General features: G+C 44.0%; 1 protein-coding gene across 1 annotated transcript in view; it reads right to left on the reverse strand.

Moving 5' to 3' along the window:
• The window catches only part of fam184ab (family with sequence similarity 184 member Ab), a 32,518-nt gene that overhangs the window by 14,710 nt on the left and 783 nt on the right, over nt 1-17,025 (reverse strand). Inside the window, exons 2-8 of the mRNA XM_029425831.1 lie at nt 16,502-16,660; nt 13,805-14,044; nt 13,473-13,556; nt 12,472-12,723; nt 8,954-9,089; nt 7,809-7,990; nt 3,804-3,989 (exon numbers count right to left, since the gene is read on the reverse strand). Of these exons, the coding sequence (XP_029281691.1) occupies nt 3,804-3,989; nt 7,809-7,990; nt 8,954-9,089; nt 12,472-12,723; nt 13,473-13,556; nt 13,805-14,044; nt 16,502-16,636 (1,215 nt within the window). The 5' untranslated portion in view covers nt 16,637-16,660. The remainder of the gene's footprint in view (nt 1-3,803; nt 3,990-7,808; nt 7,991-8,953; nt 9,090-12,471; nt 12,724-13,472; nt 13,557-13,804; nt 14,045-16,501; nt 16,661-17,025) is intronic.

Here is a 17,025-nt window from a genome sequence, read left to right on the forward strand (position 1 = left end):
TTAGTGTTCGGCGGCGGCGCGGAACAGCTCGACCTCGGGCTCATTAGACGAGTCCCAGTGCCCACTTTGTAATCCTCAGGGGCAATTTCACTTACTCATAGAAAAAGATACAAAAGCTGAAATTTGGGAATGTGGAACTATTGGAAGAGGAAGCACAAGAGGGAACAAAGCGTGTGATGTGCGAGGAGCAGCAGTCGGTGTGACGCAGGTTGTTTTTCACACTAACTGGCAACTAGCAAGGCTTTTGATCGATACCACGTGACACAGACGTCGAGCCGCGTTAGCAACACAACATAAAACATTCACTTTGGACCCGACAAAATGTTAATACAATCAAACATTTAACCGTCAACCGATCCTCCGATCACGTTTGCACTCAGGCTTCTCGTGCAACTTCAGCTCCTCTCATACCTCAGAAAGCGTCGCCAAATCTGACCGAATTTGCCAGATGAACCGAGCACAGTTTGCGCTTCATTAGAAAGGAACTGCGTCGTTCCATTTCAATAGGATTAGACGATGAGCAAGCGGCGCACAGAATGCAAAGAGGTCCCGCCGGAACATGTTTCAAAGAGAAGACATCCGAGCGCACTGGAAAAAGAGCGGGTCACTTCAGGGACCTCTGAAAGTGCAGGATTCAAAACTCAAATTGAGATTTGTCTGGTTCATATTCAAAAACACGAGGTTCAAGATCACATGGAAAACAATAAGAATCAGCGGTGTTCTTTGGAGTAGAGCTGACCTCACTTGTAAAAATAAAAACCTCACGTTCGTCCCAAGAATATATATAAAGCGTAGAATACGCAGAAGACAAGCGAAGAAGTGGGAGTCTCCTGTAGGTACGAGCTGAAGCCCAGTTAGGGGTCGACACACACTGAGCTAAGTAAGTAGCAGTGAAATATTTATGCACACACACACACACACACACACACACACACACACACACACACACACACACACACACACACACACACACACACACACACACACCTCAAATCCATCAATTTGCCCTAATTGTGATTACTGAACTCACTTCATACTCTCCAGTTTAGTGTGCAGTAAATGTCAACTGCATACATTTGAAGTCTGAGGGTCCTGCACACGTTTAAATGTCAGACCCCCCCACTCCTTTTCCAAATCTGACGTTCCTGATTAGTTCGAATTATTTCAGTGCTGAACATAAATGAGTAATTTTGCCTTTATTAAGTGTGAAGTGTAAATGTCCCGGCAGCACGGAAAGGTTACACTTCTGCACAATTATTAGGCCATTTCTCTCATTTCTATTTAAAAATGAATACATTCTATAATTGTGCATTTCCTCACACGTGTAGGTAGTGTGTTCATCTCATTAGTGCTGTATAGTGTCCCGCACAAAAGCACATTTAAGCAGCTACGTGTGAAGAGGAGGAGTAGCAGTTTTTAGCATCACCCAGAAACAGCAGGGTGTCACCGAGCTGCTGCGTGTGGAGTCGACCTGCACATCAGCTGCCGCACACTTTCTTTTCATTCAGATATTTATTGTTATTCTGTGGCATTATATCACCGTCATGGTCCCTCACAGGGGACATGAGGCGCTCTACATGATGAGTGATAAATATAAGAGTGCTCCCACGTCAGGAGGCTGCGTCTGCTCCTGTGCCAGCTCCTGAGTCACTGTTAGAAATCCTTTAACAATACAAAGCAGCTGCACATGTCTCTGCAGGTATCTGAGCTCCTCTCACTCTTCATGCCTACGTGTGACGTCGTATTCATTTTGTGCAGAGAGGATCGCAAAGCTTTATTGGGAATGTTTTAGAGTCACACCTTTGATCGTCGCTGGTTTCGATGATCAGCTTCACTGACTCGTTTCCTGAAGAGCTGATCAATATTTTGTTTTTAAAGAAAAAGCAGGAAGGAATTAAACTACAAAATAACTTCTTGGTTCCATATGAAGCTATAACCCGAGGGTACTTTTAAATGTAATTGGTGGTGATGGCCTCGTGGTCTAGAGGTACGCCTTCCAAACAAACCACTAGAAGGTCGGGAGTTCAATACCAGTGTACCCCTGAGCAAGGTACTTAACCCTGAGCTGCTCCACTGTCCCTGTACTTAAGTCACTGTGGATAAGAGCGTCTGCTAAATGACTCTTATCAAATCATAATCATGTCTATTGGATACAACAGCTGTCAGGGTTCTGATAGAGCTCCACTTCACACAACAGTTAAAGGACTAGTTCACCCAAACTCATCTCTCTGGAACATGTTTTATATCAAACGGGCGTGTCGAAGGAAAGAGAAAGCACATCAGCTGATCAGCCTTCAACAGAGGCTGAATGAAAACTATTAGCTACAGTTTAACAAACATGTTTGTTTTACCGAAGCTGCACAGGAGTTCAGACGATTTACAACCTTTTCTGCCGTCTGTCGCTCGGCCGCCGTCGGAATCCGTTTGCACTGATGTGCTTTTATTTTCTGCTCTCCTTAAAGCCATTTGATTGGACGACAGAGAGCCGGTGGTGAGTGCTGTACACAATTTATATTACTTTTGAGTGAAGTAATACACACTATTCCCCCTAATGATGTATCTATGTTTTAAAACACATCATATTCGTTACTACAATGTTGTTCTTAAAAAGAGAGCGACGCATGAATTTTAGTCTCAATTTCTTTGCATATCAACTTTTACAGTCGAGGCCACCAGCTGAGTATAATAACATAAAGACACTTCTCTGTGTTTCAACTCCAAAAAGGTCACAACGAGTGTATTCATACCGAAGAGGAAACGCTTGTGTAACAACATTTAGACCTTCAGGAGACACCACAAGTGTGCAGTTCAAGTCGAGGCAAAGAGAGCTCTTAGCTTCTTTGCAGCTCTTGTAGCAGATGGTGACCGACGTGGAGTTATCTCGGAGGTTAGAGAGTCACGCCTGCGACTGCTCACCCGCTGAAATCCCTCAAACCATCCTGCAGAGTGTCTGTGGGGGGTCAATGAGTGCGGCCGTCTCCTCTTTCTTAATGAGCAGCAACAGCAAACAGTGCAGGACTGTGGTTGTACTTTACAAACTGCACTTGTATCGCAGGTAACAATGTCGGCGTTAAGGGTCGATACACCTGCGTACACACACACACACACACACACACATACACACACACATACACAATATGTGGTGGGTGGTTGATGACACTGAAACATATGCAGACACCACAAGACGTCTGCCATCCATCACCACCACTCCTTCATTAGCTGTGTGTCATCAACACACTGAAATCTTTTGGCAGGCGACAGAATGCAGAGAGAGAGAGACAGCTTGTAATCTGAGTCACTTCTCAATGTCCGACGTTTCATTTACATACAACAGGAGATGAGGAAATGTTCAAATGATCTCCATATCAAGAGATGTGTGTTGGAGAGAAGTTGAGAGTACTGTAGCTGTTCGAGGTGAAGCCAACAATAACTACTGTAAATATATTGTTGATTAGTGTGATACATGTTTCCCTTTCTACCTCTGGTCTCCATAAAGAGAGCAAGACTTTGAGAACCAAGCTTCCCAAGGACACGGAGCTCATACGGGTTTGAGAAGAAGCTTGATGAAGGAGGATCAATTCAAACATCCAGCTGATACTTTTCATCCAGCACCGTGAGAATGAAACGACACCTGATGCTCCCTCTGTCGGACAAATTACTATCGGTTATGTGCGTTTTTTGTTCCCATCAAAGCAGCAGTAACACATGTTTCTGACTGCACGTGTGTGTGTGTGTGTGTGTGTGTGTGTGTGTGTGTGTGTGTGTGTGTGTGTGTGTGTGTGTGTGTGTGTGTGTGTGCTCACAGCCAGCATGCGGTTCTTCTCCTTCTCCGCGTTGTTGAGAGCGCTCTCCAGGGTCACTCGGTGTTTCTTGGCGACCTCCTCCAGAGCTCGAGCCTGGCTCTCCTTCATGTGGTTGGCCTCCTCTTCGGATCGAGCCTGCATGTTGTTCATGTCCTTCTCGTGGGACGAATTCTCCTCGCGCAGGGTCTGATGAACACAGAAAATATGCATGCACACACACACACACGGGTTTAAAAATATGCTTAGACGTGAGTGTTATGCTAGACGATACACACACACACAGACACACAGACACACACACACACACACACGAGCTGATATTCATCCCATACGCTGTTTACTAAGTGACAGCCAAGGAATCAATCCCGAACTCTGTATCTGAAAACAGAACATGCTCCAGACTCCAGGTTGGTTTACTGATACACTGGTTATTAATAATGGAGCTATAGAGCAGAATAACCAAAGTCTCAAGAGTCTTGATGAAGGGGGGGGGGTTTGTCAGTTCTGTGACGGATGCAGTCCCGGCCCTTTAGTTACTGTTGCTACGCCTGTCAAACACAGCTTGACATTTAAAATGAGAACTGTGTTGAAAAGGTCTTCAAAATGCGCAGGTGATGCTCAAAGATGGTGTTAGGGAGAGAGTCAGCTGCTGATCCATGTGAGCGTTACTCAGCCTGCGAGGCTCAGTACTATGCTTTCAGTATTATAAACAACATGCAGTTAAACTTCTCATGACGAGTTGTAAATAAATAATAAGCTCATGTTATAAAAGAAGAGCCAGGCTGTGCCATGATTCTGAAGTGTGCACAATGCTATCTTAGGTTAGCTAACATTAGCATAAACTCTACAATATTAGCATCTCGGCTCTCCTGAATAGTGTTTTCCTAACATGACCTCCAACCCCACAAAACAAAGTAGTTAGCTGACGATATACTAACTCATGCTATGCTACTACAGTTAGCAAGGTATCACAGCTTCACACACCAGCTGTGTCCCGTTACAGCTGCTAAGCTATGATTGGACAATCCCTGTGAGGGGGCGGGTTAATTGGGAGCATTAAGAGCCTGCTGGTGGTTTAGGAAGAGCAGTGGTCTTTGAATGCCTCATAGATTTCAGACTGGAGGGATAATCAATAACAGAGGGAAGTGGTGAAGTATAGGAATGAATAACAGCCAAAAGATGTGGCTCAGAGGGTGCAGAAGAGAAACAATGAAGTCCTGCTGATTTAGGTTGTTGCTGAGTTGTTGCGTAACAGACAGGCGAGAACAAACGGCGCTCTGGGTTTGTCATTGGAACTGTGGTGCAGCACGAATCAAGAATAAGGTCACAGAAAGCAGAGATGTTCCTGAGAAACCGCGAATACAAATGTAATCTGTAGCCCGTTTACTTTGAGTCTAATCAGCGGAGCAGCTGTTTCTTCATTGCACGGGTTTAACATAATTTTTTAATTAGCCAAACTGCGCCAGAAAAAGCCACATGGGAGCCGTAATATCCATTACTTGAGCTGACATCAGGCACAGCAAAGAAAGACCCTGAAGTAAGCCAAGAAACTGTGAGAACGTTTCCTCTTAGAGTACAACAAGACTATAAGACGACTCATGAGAGGAGATTTAAAACCATCTGTAGAAGTCTTTTAGTTCTGGTTCCCAGTTTTACAACACTGACAATAAAAACCATGTTTATTTGTTGTTTGCATGGATGCAAGTCTTTGCTTTGAGGCAGTTTACATTCAGGTTTCTGCTGCATTATTTATAATAAAATAAATCATAAGGCATGAGAGAAGCACATGGGATGTCCCGATACTGACGACTGCTTTTACCTAAATGATGATTAAATATGTAAAACTCCAAACGTTTTTTGTTGTGTTATAGACTGATGACAATCTTTACAGTACAGACACCGGCTTACAATAAGCAGACAACAGCTTAGTGTTATCAAGCTACGCATGGAATTCATATTAATTAGTCATTTTAACCTGCGACTGTGATGGTCAGCACGGGCTGACCGGAAAAGAAAAGGCAGCGATGACAGATTGTTAGCATGGAATAAAGTCAAAGCCTCTCGTACACAGTGACATGCTGCACTGTGGCGCCCGCGTTTTACTTGAGGGGATCGTCCCCGATATCAACACAACTAAACCTCTCCAGCATCAAACAGACGTGTCCTGAGAGGGTCGGACTCATCGACCAACATGTGCACTCCATGTGGCCATTAGCAGCCATAAAACTAGGCAGACTTCTAGAACGTATCAGACATTGGCATCAACATGAAACACACACTTAATTTCCCACCAGGGATGATATTGCTGTGCACTAATTGCTCCAATCCAGAGGGCTGTGTTGGAAATGTACCAAGAAACGTCCATCAAAGTGGTCGAACTGAGCGAGACTGCTGTGTTGTCATACGGCCAAACACACCTGAGGGGGTCGTAGGAACAACAGCGCGTGAAAACATCTCGGGAGGTCCTTTCTTTGGGCGATAAAGGGCCGGATCAAACAAACATAAAGGAGGAAAAGAAGATGTTAAGAGATAACGGAGAAGCCTCCCGTTAATGTAACGACTTCTGCACAACGTTGTATAATTAAGTCGGACCACTAACACCATCGGAGATGTTTCCCTCTCCTAATGTCGCCCATTTTCAAACCCAATTAATCCCAAAACCACCTCTTAAAGCAGAGAAGTTGGACATTACCAGATTTCTTTTGGACATTTAGCGATTTCTAAGTTCGAACATAGTACTGCGAGTCCGTTCGGCACCAAGGGGACGTCGCGGCCGCCATAACAGGAAGGTGGCGTAAAGTTTAAAGTGGTGCAACGTCTTGTATTATCCCGAGGAAGACATTGCTATTCACAGCAGCCTTGCTCGATGGGAGAACTCTCCCGGCTCCCAGAGGATTACGCTGCACAAATGTCAGAGATAAAAGGATGGGAAACACACATGAAGCAGCAACACTTGACATTTAGCGTCGGCTGCGGTTGGTCTGCTGACTACACTGTTCCTTAAATCATCTGACCTTTAAGCTTCTTGGTTTTTAAAAAGAGGAGCATTTATTTATTTAGTTTTGAGTTTATAAATGCTGCGATCGACAGGTTTGACCCTTTCAACAGTTGGATGATCGCAGGGCCATTTATGCACATACGGTTTTAAACTTTGCGGGGTGTATGAGATGTATTAGGACTATTGTGAAACCGGAAGATTGTTTGTAAAAAGGTAAAGAAAGAGTGGGAGTCTTACTGTTCTACTCATGGCCTTAACATTTTGTACCTCCTGAAACAAATCAATAGTTCAAGTCAAATTGTCCTTTTACATCTAAAAAGAGTGGCTTTGTGCAAAACATCAGCCTCACCAGAGCACACGGGGGATTACTCTGCAGAGTCACAGAAATGTCAGTGTTGCAAAACTAAAGTAAATAACAAAAACCTAAAAACCAAATCGAATTGAAGACATAAATCAGTTTTGGGTCAAGTAAGTATTAGAATTGCTTCATAGCTCCAACAAATGATCCTTTACTTTTGAGCTTTTCTCTCTGAAAAGCTGTATTTTGGGGATTACTGAGGAGTTAAGGTCAAAACGGAGAGACGGAGAACTCACGCTTCCTACTCGACACAACAAATCTCTTCATCTTTAACGTGGCGATGGAGCTTCTCTGACGAATCGTGATGTTCGAAAACTGCCCGGAGACCGACGTTAAAACATTTTGTAGTCTCTTAAACTGCTAAACTGCTAAGATGCATACTAATCACCAGCTTTTCTCTGTGCTGGAAATCGACTTGTTTTTTCATGCGAGGAGCAAATCTCCTAAATATGAGCTCAGAATGTTTGTGCTCTACAGAGGGAAATGTATTTGAAGGATAAATTAAAAACAGGTCTGGAGCAAAGCCTGCCAAAAACCTCCGTCACAGCATATTGATGCCTTATTGGTTATTCATAACAGCGCTATTCCAGTCTGAAGTGAATACAAATCACACACACAACACAACACAACACAACACACACACACACACCTTCTCCAGGGACTGGAGCTGCTGTCTCTGCCTCTCATCCAGGGCCTGGCTCTGGCTCTGCAGGGACTCCCTTTCTTCTTCCATCCTCAGCACCTTGTCCTTCAGCCGGCTGCGCTCGTTGTCCACGTCCCTGATGGCCGCCTCCTGGGTCATCTGGGTGGCCTGCAGGCTGCTGATCTGACCTGTGGCAGGACAGAGCCGACAGACGTGAGCCGAGTGCAAAGCGATGTCGTCTGCATATTGTCATTCTTGGAGGTTTCTTGTTGACATTACTCTGTTGTCAGCATTTTAAACTTAGTGCTGGATTTTCCTGCTTTTGTCATTGGAGTAAAGTCGCTGCATTAACATTTCATTTCTTGTTTTTTGTACGAGAAGGTAAAGTCACGTTTCTTTTCCGGGGATCTGTCAACTTATGCTCATCGTCGTGTGTGACTTTAAACTCAGAATAATAAAGAAAATTATTAGTAGTAAATGTTTCCATGTTTCCAGATATCAGCGATTACCTCACTGACCACAGGAAGTGACGTCGACGCTACACAAATCAGACCCAAATTGTAATAAATGGAATTTTCCTTTAATATAAGTTACCACCAACACTTCCAAACCCAAAGGATCCCAAAACAACCTTTGGTCCCGTATAATAAATGAGAAGCGATCATGAATCCTATTCGTCTCCCTCACAGTGGAACATGATGAAGCTTTCTTCATCAGAGGAGCTCGCAGGAACTAATGGGCCGAGCATAATTCTGCACTAAGTTTCGGCTAATGCTCAGACATTTCAGGCTGGCGATGATGTTGCACAAAGTACTGACGGAGAGAGATCACAAGATATTAAGTCAGATTCTAGTAAACACACACACACACACACACACACACACACACACACCTTAGTCTGGGCATAATTGATGTGAGAAGGGTTTCTTCTGCCTCTGAGGGACGGGGAATACCATTAGCTTAGATATACAGCATTACGCCATTAAAGCGTTTCAGGCCACGATGCCTCAGACAAGATGAGAGGAGCTGTTAGGGTTTGTGTTTGATGTGTTTGCATGTCAAGCCCAAGAAGTGTCTTGTGGGTAGCGTGGGTGCAAGTATTCACCAGCATCATGAACACAAGTCCACGTGAGAGAGGAGAAGGGTCTTACTGGCTTTGAGCAGTATTTCAGTTGCTTGCTGCTGAACTCGGTCTCTGGCTGCCTCTAGTTCACACTCGGCCTCCTTCTGACGTATCTCCACAATTTCTGAGTTCTGGGTCACCTCGTCCAGCTGCTTGGTTAAGTCCTGGAGGGGAATCACATCAACACAGAGGAGAGGAAACGCTGTTAACACATACCATGGGAAACATTACATACAAGAGAACAAAGTCACTGGAAACCAGACTGCTAAGTGAAGTAACTGATGGACATCCCTGTCGATCAACGATTGGTCCTCACAGGTAAAAGTATGGAGCCAAGACAACGACTGGAAAAGGGAAACATTGGCTTTGAAACGCTCGTATTGTATCGTCTCTTCACACCTTTTTTTATAAAAAGTCAATTAAACTTAAGTAGAAAAAAAAGATGTATGCTGTAATTGAAGAAATTGTAGCCGTATAATCTGAAGCAAACTGCAAAGTGTCCGACATATTGGACTGCCAGCGCCGGTTTGTACAGAACGAAGCATATTGGTAGCATATTACTAATCCTGAGGATCAAGAAGGTATTCTGACTGCTGCTCAATTAATAAGAACTAGACTTCAGGGAGGGATTTGAAGTGTGCGAACACACACACACACACACACACACACACACTCTCTCTGTAGGAACTCATAAGGGGCAATTTCACATCTTTCAATCCCATCAAACGGCCTCAAACTTAATTACTGAAGCTACGGCAAAGACAAAGAAACCTCAGAGTGATAATAACAACTGAGGGGTCACACACAAATTAGATGTGACGTGCGTGTGTGTGTGTGTGTGTGTGTGTGTGTGTGTGTGTGTGTGTGTGTGTGTGTGTGTGTCCGTCTTGTTCAATTTCGCAAGGTCCAACTGGGGTTTTAGACAGTTCCAATTGTTTTGGTAAGTGAGGACATTGTGTCGTTATTCTAAGACTTTATGTTCCTATTGTAGACGTAAATCAGAACGCGATTATATCCTTTTCTTTATACGCATATATACAGTTTTTAAAAGGAGCAGTCGTTTCCTTTGGGCAGTGTACTTCTTAGTAAGCGAAGCTCAAACAGGAATTAAAAGTGTATTTGTTGTGAACTATTTTTAGCAACAGCTAAGGAACGTGTTCTCTCAGCGGGGGTCTCCACAAGTACAGCATCCAAACTGTGTGTGTGGGTCTGACGCTGGAGGAGACGTAAACACAGTTTAAAAGTTGAATTAATTGCGTTGCATTGTGTTGATTTATCTTTAGTTAAAGAAGAATCCCATTGTTGCTGACATTTACTGATTACCTCTGATTCACCCCTCATCATATTTAAACAGTAAACTAAATCACACACACACACACACACACACACACACACACACACACACACACACCCTCTCTTCTGTCAATCATCTTTATTGGACGTGTCTGAATCCTTCATTGCCATTTAAATATAAAAAGGCCTAGAAAACGGTGCTTTGGATGATTTATTGTTTTATCCTGCTGAAAGCTTCCCCCGGCCGCTGCAGAAAGGCTTTACCTGAGAGTGAAGTATTTAGTCCAAAGACAGTGACAGCAGCAATCTAACATAGCTTCAGAGGAGCTTTTCACTCGGGGGATAATTTGTATTTTTTGGCGTGCATATTCCTACAGAAGCCGGCGAACAGTCGGCGATTAATTACGTCTGTCTAAGTTACTCCGAGCGATCATTTGCCTGCATTTCTCTGGAGATTTACCTCCTGAATCATGAGCTGAAGGAGGATGACAGAGAGCAGTGAAGCAAGACGCTGTAGCACCCTGACACCAACATCAGGTGCTTTCCACTATTGTGTTTATGCTGCTGTGTCTCCCCATGAAGTGTGCCGGTACGGTAATTATGCCTCCTGTGACGAGGGAACATTTTGATATGGTGCAATGTTTTAATTTGGCCCTCTGCTTGAGCAACATGCTACCTCATGATTACCAACTACAGGTAAGAAGTATCCTGAGCTATGACATGTGTATTAAAGATTTAAACAGCTTATTAAGGTTGAAATATATTATCTCACAGCAAGACTTGAAGGATTAAGAGATATGTTTATATAGTGAGATATTAAGAGATTATTGTGATATTACTTTAGCAACAAGACAAAACATAACAAATCTAATTGTTTCCACCCTCTGATGTTTTTCTGCCTTGAATCGTGAATCATATGTTTGTCTGTTACAGTTAATTGCTCTGAAAACGAATGAAATGATTAACTGCAGGCACATGGACCACAGCTGACCTTCATCATGTCCTCAGTAACGCAGAGAATGGGGGACCCCTCACTGTCTTCCTCACAAACTTCACAGCACACCATAACAACAAAACAGACCTACTTACACCAATCCCCCTGGAGCACATGTCAACTTTGTAGCATCATGCGAGTCTACTTCCAAAGGGCCTTACACGACTCAGAAAGTGCGTTGCTATTTTACGCACATTGCAACGCTGGGGAATGTGTCCAATAAAGACTAACATCAAGACAGCCAAAGATTTGGGACAAATGGACATTTAACGTACAGGTTGCACTGAGTTCAGAGTAAACTACACTGTAGGACTCACAATAAACACGTTTGTGCACATGAACAACATTTAATTTCTTCATCAGGTTCACCACCAACAAAAGAACATTTACATTTAGCGTTTTTAGTGCATCTGTGAGGTGCAACACAAATGTTCAGTGCATTTCCTTCTCATCAAACATTTGTAAACCTATTTTTTTAATATTTCATATCGTGCACAGGTTTTCTTGCTTTCAGTTTTTCCCTTTTGCTGGTGCAGTGTTGCGTTTATTTGCATGTTGTTTTAAAACTTTTAATCAGCGGAGATAAGAGTGAAACTGGCTGGAATGTGTATCGTGACGTCCATGTGCTTGCACAAGTGTCACGATCTGCTTGTTCTTTGGTGTCCTGTTTTATTTTGAAGCGTTCACTCCCCCTTGTGTCATATCTAGTTGTACTTCCTGTCTGTGTGTTTACCCTCCCCTTCTGATTGTTAATGTGTTCCTGTGTCCACTCGCCCTGCCCTTGTGTTTTTGCCTTTCTCCCCCAGCTGTGTCTTGTTCCCTCGTTTGGGGTCTGTGTATTTATCTCTGTCTGCCCCAGTGTGTTTTGTTGGATTGTCATAGATGTTACGTCGTGCTGGTGCTGGTGCTCTGCTCTACCCCTGATTGTTTTGTATTTTAGATTTCAGCTTTGTTTTAATAAAGCTCGCTTTTTGTTATTATCCTTGTCTGTTGTACTGCATTTGGGCATGACACACACATCTGTTTGACTTTGCATCTTAAAGTTCTCAAAGCAGCCAAAGTGTCTCTGCTGGTTTTACAGTAATAGTGACAAAAACAGAACATCTGGATATTTAATGTCAGAGGTTGTCAGAAGTAGAACATGTGTGGAACAGTATCAACACCAGACCTTCCATGTAAACCGTGACCCCCGTCGGCCATGTTGCGTCATGTACCTGTTGTATCAGAGTTGGTCAGCTGCTGCAGACGTTCAGACTCACCTTGACGGAGCTCTCAGCTGTGGTGAGTGACGTCTGGAGCTTGTGGGACTTCTCCCGGTTCTCCCGCGCTTCATCCGTTACCCTGACCAACTCGGCCCGCAGCTTTCCGAGAGTTTTCTGGAGCGCCGCCTCCTGAGCCTGAAACTCCCGCCGCAGCTCGGCCTCGGTGCGTTTCCATGCCAACAGGTTGTCCGCGGTCAGCTGCTGAGTTCTCTTCATGGCCTCCAGCTCACGCTCGTAAAAGGCCTGAGCCTGGGGACGGAGAGACAGGTGTGAATAATGGAAGAATAGAAAACACAAAGCCTCGAGCTGCGGACTCCGAGCTTCATCTCTGCTTTCACTTTGTCGTTTCTTTTAACGATTAGGAACGCAATTGAAAAACATTTTTGGACGGATGAAAAGCTTTCTCATCAAAATGCAATCTCATGCGAAAATAATCAACGCAAGTGAAAGTTGAAGCCAAGTCTTGGCTGACTGTTCACTGTCAACGAGGCTCTTATATTGGAATTAATAGCTTCTAAATGCAGCCTTGTGCCTCCGCTGTACACAAAGCTGCACAGCACAGCATTCACTTTCAAGGTCAACATAATAGAGCCAATAAATGTAATCTCTGTTCTTTTTTAACCATTACTTACTTTAGCAGAGCTTATTCCACCTTTAGCAACACCTTCAAGTGTTTCTTTATTGAAATGTTAAATGGATTTAAGTCCAGATACATGACAGCATGAATGTACCCTTTAATCTCTGGACGATGTGCTGCAACAGGGCTTTAAAAAAGAACATTTTAAACAAAGTAATTACTTTTTAAATGATATTGTCAATGTTACATTTCCAATCTTTTATTCAACAAAAGCTGATTTCAGTGATGTTTAGGGTTTAAGATGGATTCATATTGAGAGAATAGACGCATCATCTGAGGTTTGTGGTCCAGGTTGTAGACACCGCTGTGTGACGTAATAAGAAGTTAACACGCGCTGTTTGCAGCGGCGACAGCACCGTACCTTGCTGAGTTTGGCCTCGTACTCCTCCACCAGTCTCTTCTTGTCCTGCTTGAGCTCCTCCACCCGCTCCGTCAGGGACTCCACCTGTAACATCAGCACAACGTGAGGACAGCTCACGTTTGGTGAAGCACTAAAACAGGAGATACAACTGTAAATGTGTGTTTTCTTCAAGCCCCTCTGGTGTAAAGGCTTACATATGAGAGTTGGTGTTACTTCACTGACAGTTAATAATGTAGGAATTACCGCTGTCCCACTTCCTTCTGGTCTTCCCTGTTGTGGTTTACTTTGGCTTTCATTGCTGCTCTACTTTCAGGCAGTAGTTAGTGTGTTACCTCGGCTTTATGGAGCTGCCCCAGTTTCTCCTGGTCTTTACTGTAGTCTGCGTTCTGACTCTGGTGGCTGCGGAGGAGCTCCTGGACCTCCTGTCTGTGCTGGCCCTTCAGCTCCTCCAGAGCAGCCCTCTTCTCCTGCTCAAACTGGGTCTGGGCCTGACTGAACGTACGCAGCTTCTCCTCAAAGGACCGCCGCATCTCCTCCACCTCCCTCGACATGGACACCACACGCTGCGTGTGCTGCCAAAGAAGACAGGAATAAAAGACTGAGCTAACGGGAGGATTGATAAGTGGGTTTGCAGGCTTCTTTACACTGTTGTACAGTGTCTGCTCTGAGTTAGCACTGAAAACCAGCAAACACAAAGGCACCATCTGAACAGCAAGAGCTCGATAAATCAGCGTCCAGATACCGACGCTCTGCGAAATCACATATCGACTTTGTTTAAGGGTTTATTTCACTGCTTAACTCGACTACGCGCCTCCAATTTATGATCAAGTGGGATCCATCCGCTCACCTGGGTAAGAGCAGACCCATGCATGCATCGTTTCACTTAAGAGACAATATAAAGAGAAATGTAAGCATTCAACACGTCTCCATAGTCACAGTTTCGTGAGGCAGACGAGGCTAACGACTCATGCCTCACGCCTCTCGGGGCCGGATTTACATATTCACGCCTTTACTTTAATTTGCCTGCACAGTCTGAAATTAGCATTTCATTAATGAAGGAAGGAGATAATTACACAATCAGCGACTCACGCTAACTATGAGCGGCAATTTGTACCTGAAAACACGAGCTCAAAACCAGCGCTGGAATCAAATAACGGGAGAATTTTCTGATACGGACATCGAGCTGCTGATAGAAGAAGTTACGGACGTATACACTGACAGCATCAGCACCAACACAGAGCTGCACCTCCTCTACTCTCCGTGTAGAAATCAATATAGGAATGTCATCCATCTGTCTATTCATCCTGCCGACTGCTGTATCGATTGTAACAATGTTCACTGTCCACACACTCTCTCTCTCACACACTCTCTCACACACACACACACACTCTCTCTCACACACACACGCAGGGAAAAGGTCTTACACATCTCTGACTTGTAAGCTATAAGTGCACACACGACGTCCTGATGAATAACACAGGGCGGCAGCGTGGTGCTCCTCTGCCACAGGAACACAAGGAACGCTGTGTTCAATTATACAAAACCATAAACAGTTCTAAGTTTGATTTGAGTCAGTTTACTTTATGGTAACGTCCCCATCAGTGGGAGTTAATGTCAGTATTGTTGGCAGTGTGAGCACAGTACAAATCTGGCGAGGCAGTTTATTTCTGGTGTTATTGGGCAAATTATTGCCTTCAGCATAATGTAATTCAAGTGGCACCCCAGGGTGGCACCCCCAACCTGTACGAGGACGAGTCATTCTATGAGAAGACCTGTTTTCTTTGCTAATTGTTGTGTTTGTAAAGCCCTTTGAGACGACATCTTCCTTCTCCGTCTTCCTTTCTTGTGATCCTTTGCAGTGGAGGCAGCTGCCATTGATCACCATGTGAAGGAACATGCACCTGCATCTGCATTTGTAGAGCAGCCAATAGGAACGCTCGCTCTCTTAGGTGACTTGAAGTCTAGTTTCCTCTCATTCCACCGGAATTACAAAACGCTGAGAGGTTATTATGGAATGTTTGTGCAATGACGCCAAAAATATACCTCCTTCCCCCGCTTTAATATACAATACACGCAGATTTAGAAGTCAGTTTGAGGTGTCCCGTTATATAACGTTGACAGACACATACCAATTAGAGACTTGGTATACCAAACTAAATATAACTGGTAAAGAAACTAATTAACACTCAGAGACTTCATGCGTGGGAGAAAGATTGCATCGCTAATCAAATGAGCGAAGCGTAAACGCAGCCAAGAAGCATTTCAGGCAGATTGAAACTTGGGAAGTGTTTGACACGCGTTGTAGCCAGATGTTGAAAAGGTATAAATGCATCCGTCTTTCCAAGACACACATGTTACATTTAAGACATCTGGGTCTACCCACTGTGATGACAGCAGTGAAATGATTCCTTCTCCCTGACAACCACCGCTGAATGATCTACATCCACGTGTTTGTTTACGGGTGGTTGTTTGCTACAGCAGCTGAACTGCTTGTTGTGAGTTACAGGAAGTGTTAACATGACGGCTGTTGTAATTAAGCAGATACCAAAACACTTTGTGCATAATCCCTTATTTAGTTTCTTCAGTAAGACGTCACTGAAGCTGCAGATAACTAATTGTCTGCAAATTGTATTAATTACAAATAATGTTTCAAATAAATTCTATAGGAGTTTACAAGCAAAGAGCGCGTCTGAGAATAATAAATATGTTTAAAGTTTGGGCTCACACTGATGATCGGGCTGAGACGCATGTGTTTTGGCGAAATGTAGAAGTGTTTAAATGTCATCTGGATTTTATCTGGATACAAGAAACTGGCTCCTAAAGAAACACTGCAACAACAAATGTCCACACACACACACACACACAGTGGTGATGCTGACAGAGTCTCTAAGCTCACAACAGGAGACAGAAACAGACATTAGTACAGATTACCTGCAGCTGTGACATCTGCAGCATCATGCTGGGCCACACACACACACACACACACACACACACACACACACACACACACACACACACACACACCCTACCTGAGCCTCAGTGCAAAGCTGCATGTCCTCCACCCTCTGACGGTAGCTCTCGAACTCGGCCAGCGCCTGCCTCTTCATCCTCTCGTGGAGCTCCATGGACTCCTCCAGAGACTGGATCCGCCTCTTCAGGTCCATCTCATCGCTGATCTTACTCTTGTACTGTGGATTTAATCATGCAAAGTATTTGGAATCTGCATCTGATTGTGCACCTTGAATGGCTCTTTATGATATTCACACAACAGATTAAATATGGACATTCAAACACGAGCCTGAACCTTCGCTCCAGGCAGACTTTATGTAACTGTATATATACGTTCAGCTGTTTGATGTTGATCACATTGATGTCAGGGAAGTAATTCATTTGAGAGATGACATATACCCCTTATTAATATTCAGCTGATCAAATATTGATGGGATGGTTTTGAATCGGCGTGCAGCTGCAGCTTCAGATGACTGGAAGATACACAGCGGTAACTTCTCTCATGGAGACCGACCTGAGCGTGACCACAGTGAGTCCGTTTCTA

This window comes from Cottoperca gobio, chromosome 24 (assembly GCF_900634415.1).
Source record: "Cottoperca gobio chromosome 24, fCotGob3.1, whole genome shotgun sequence".
NCBI classification, from domain to species: domain Eukaryota; kingdom Metazoa; phylum Chordata; class Actinopteri; order Perciformes; family Bovichtidae; genus Cottoperca; species Cottoperca gobio.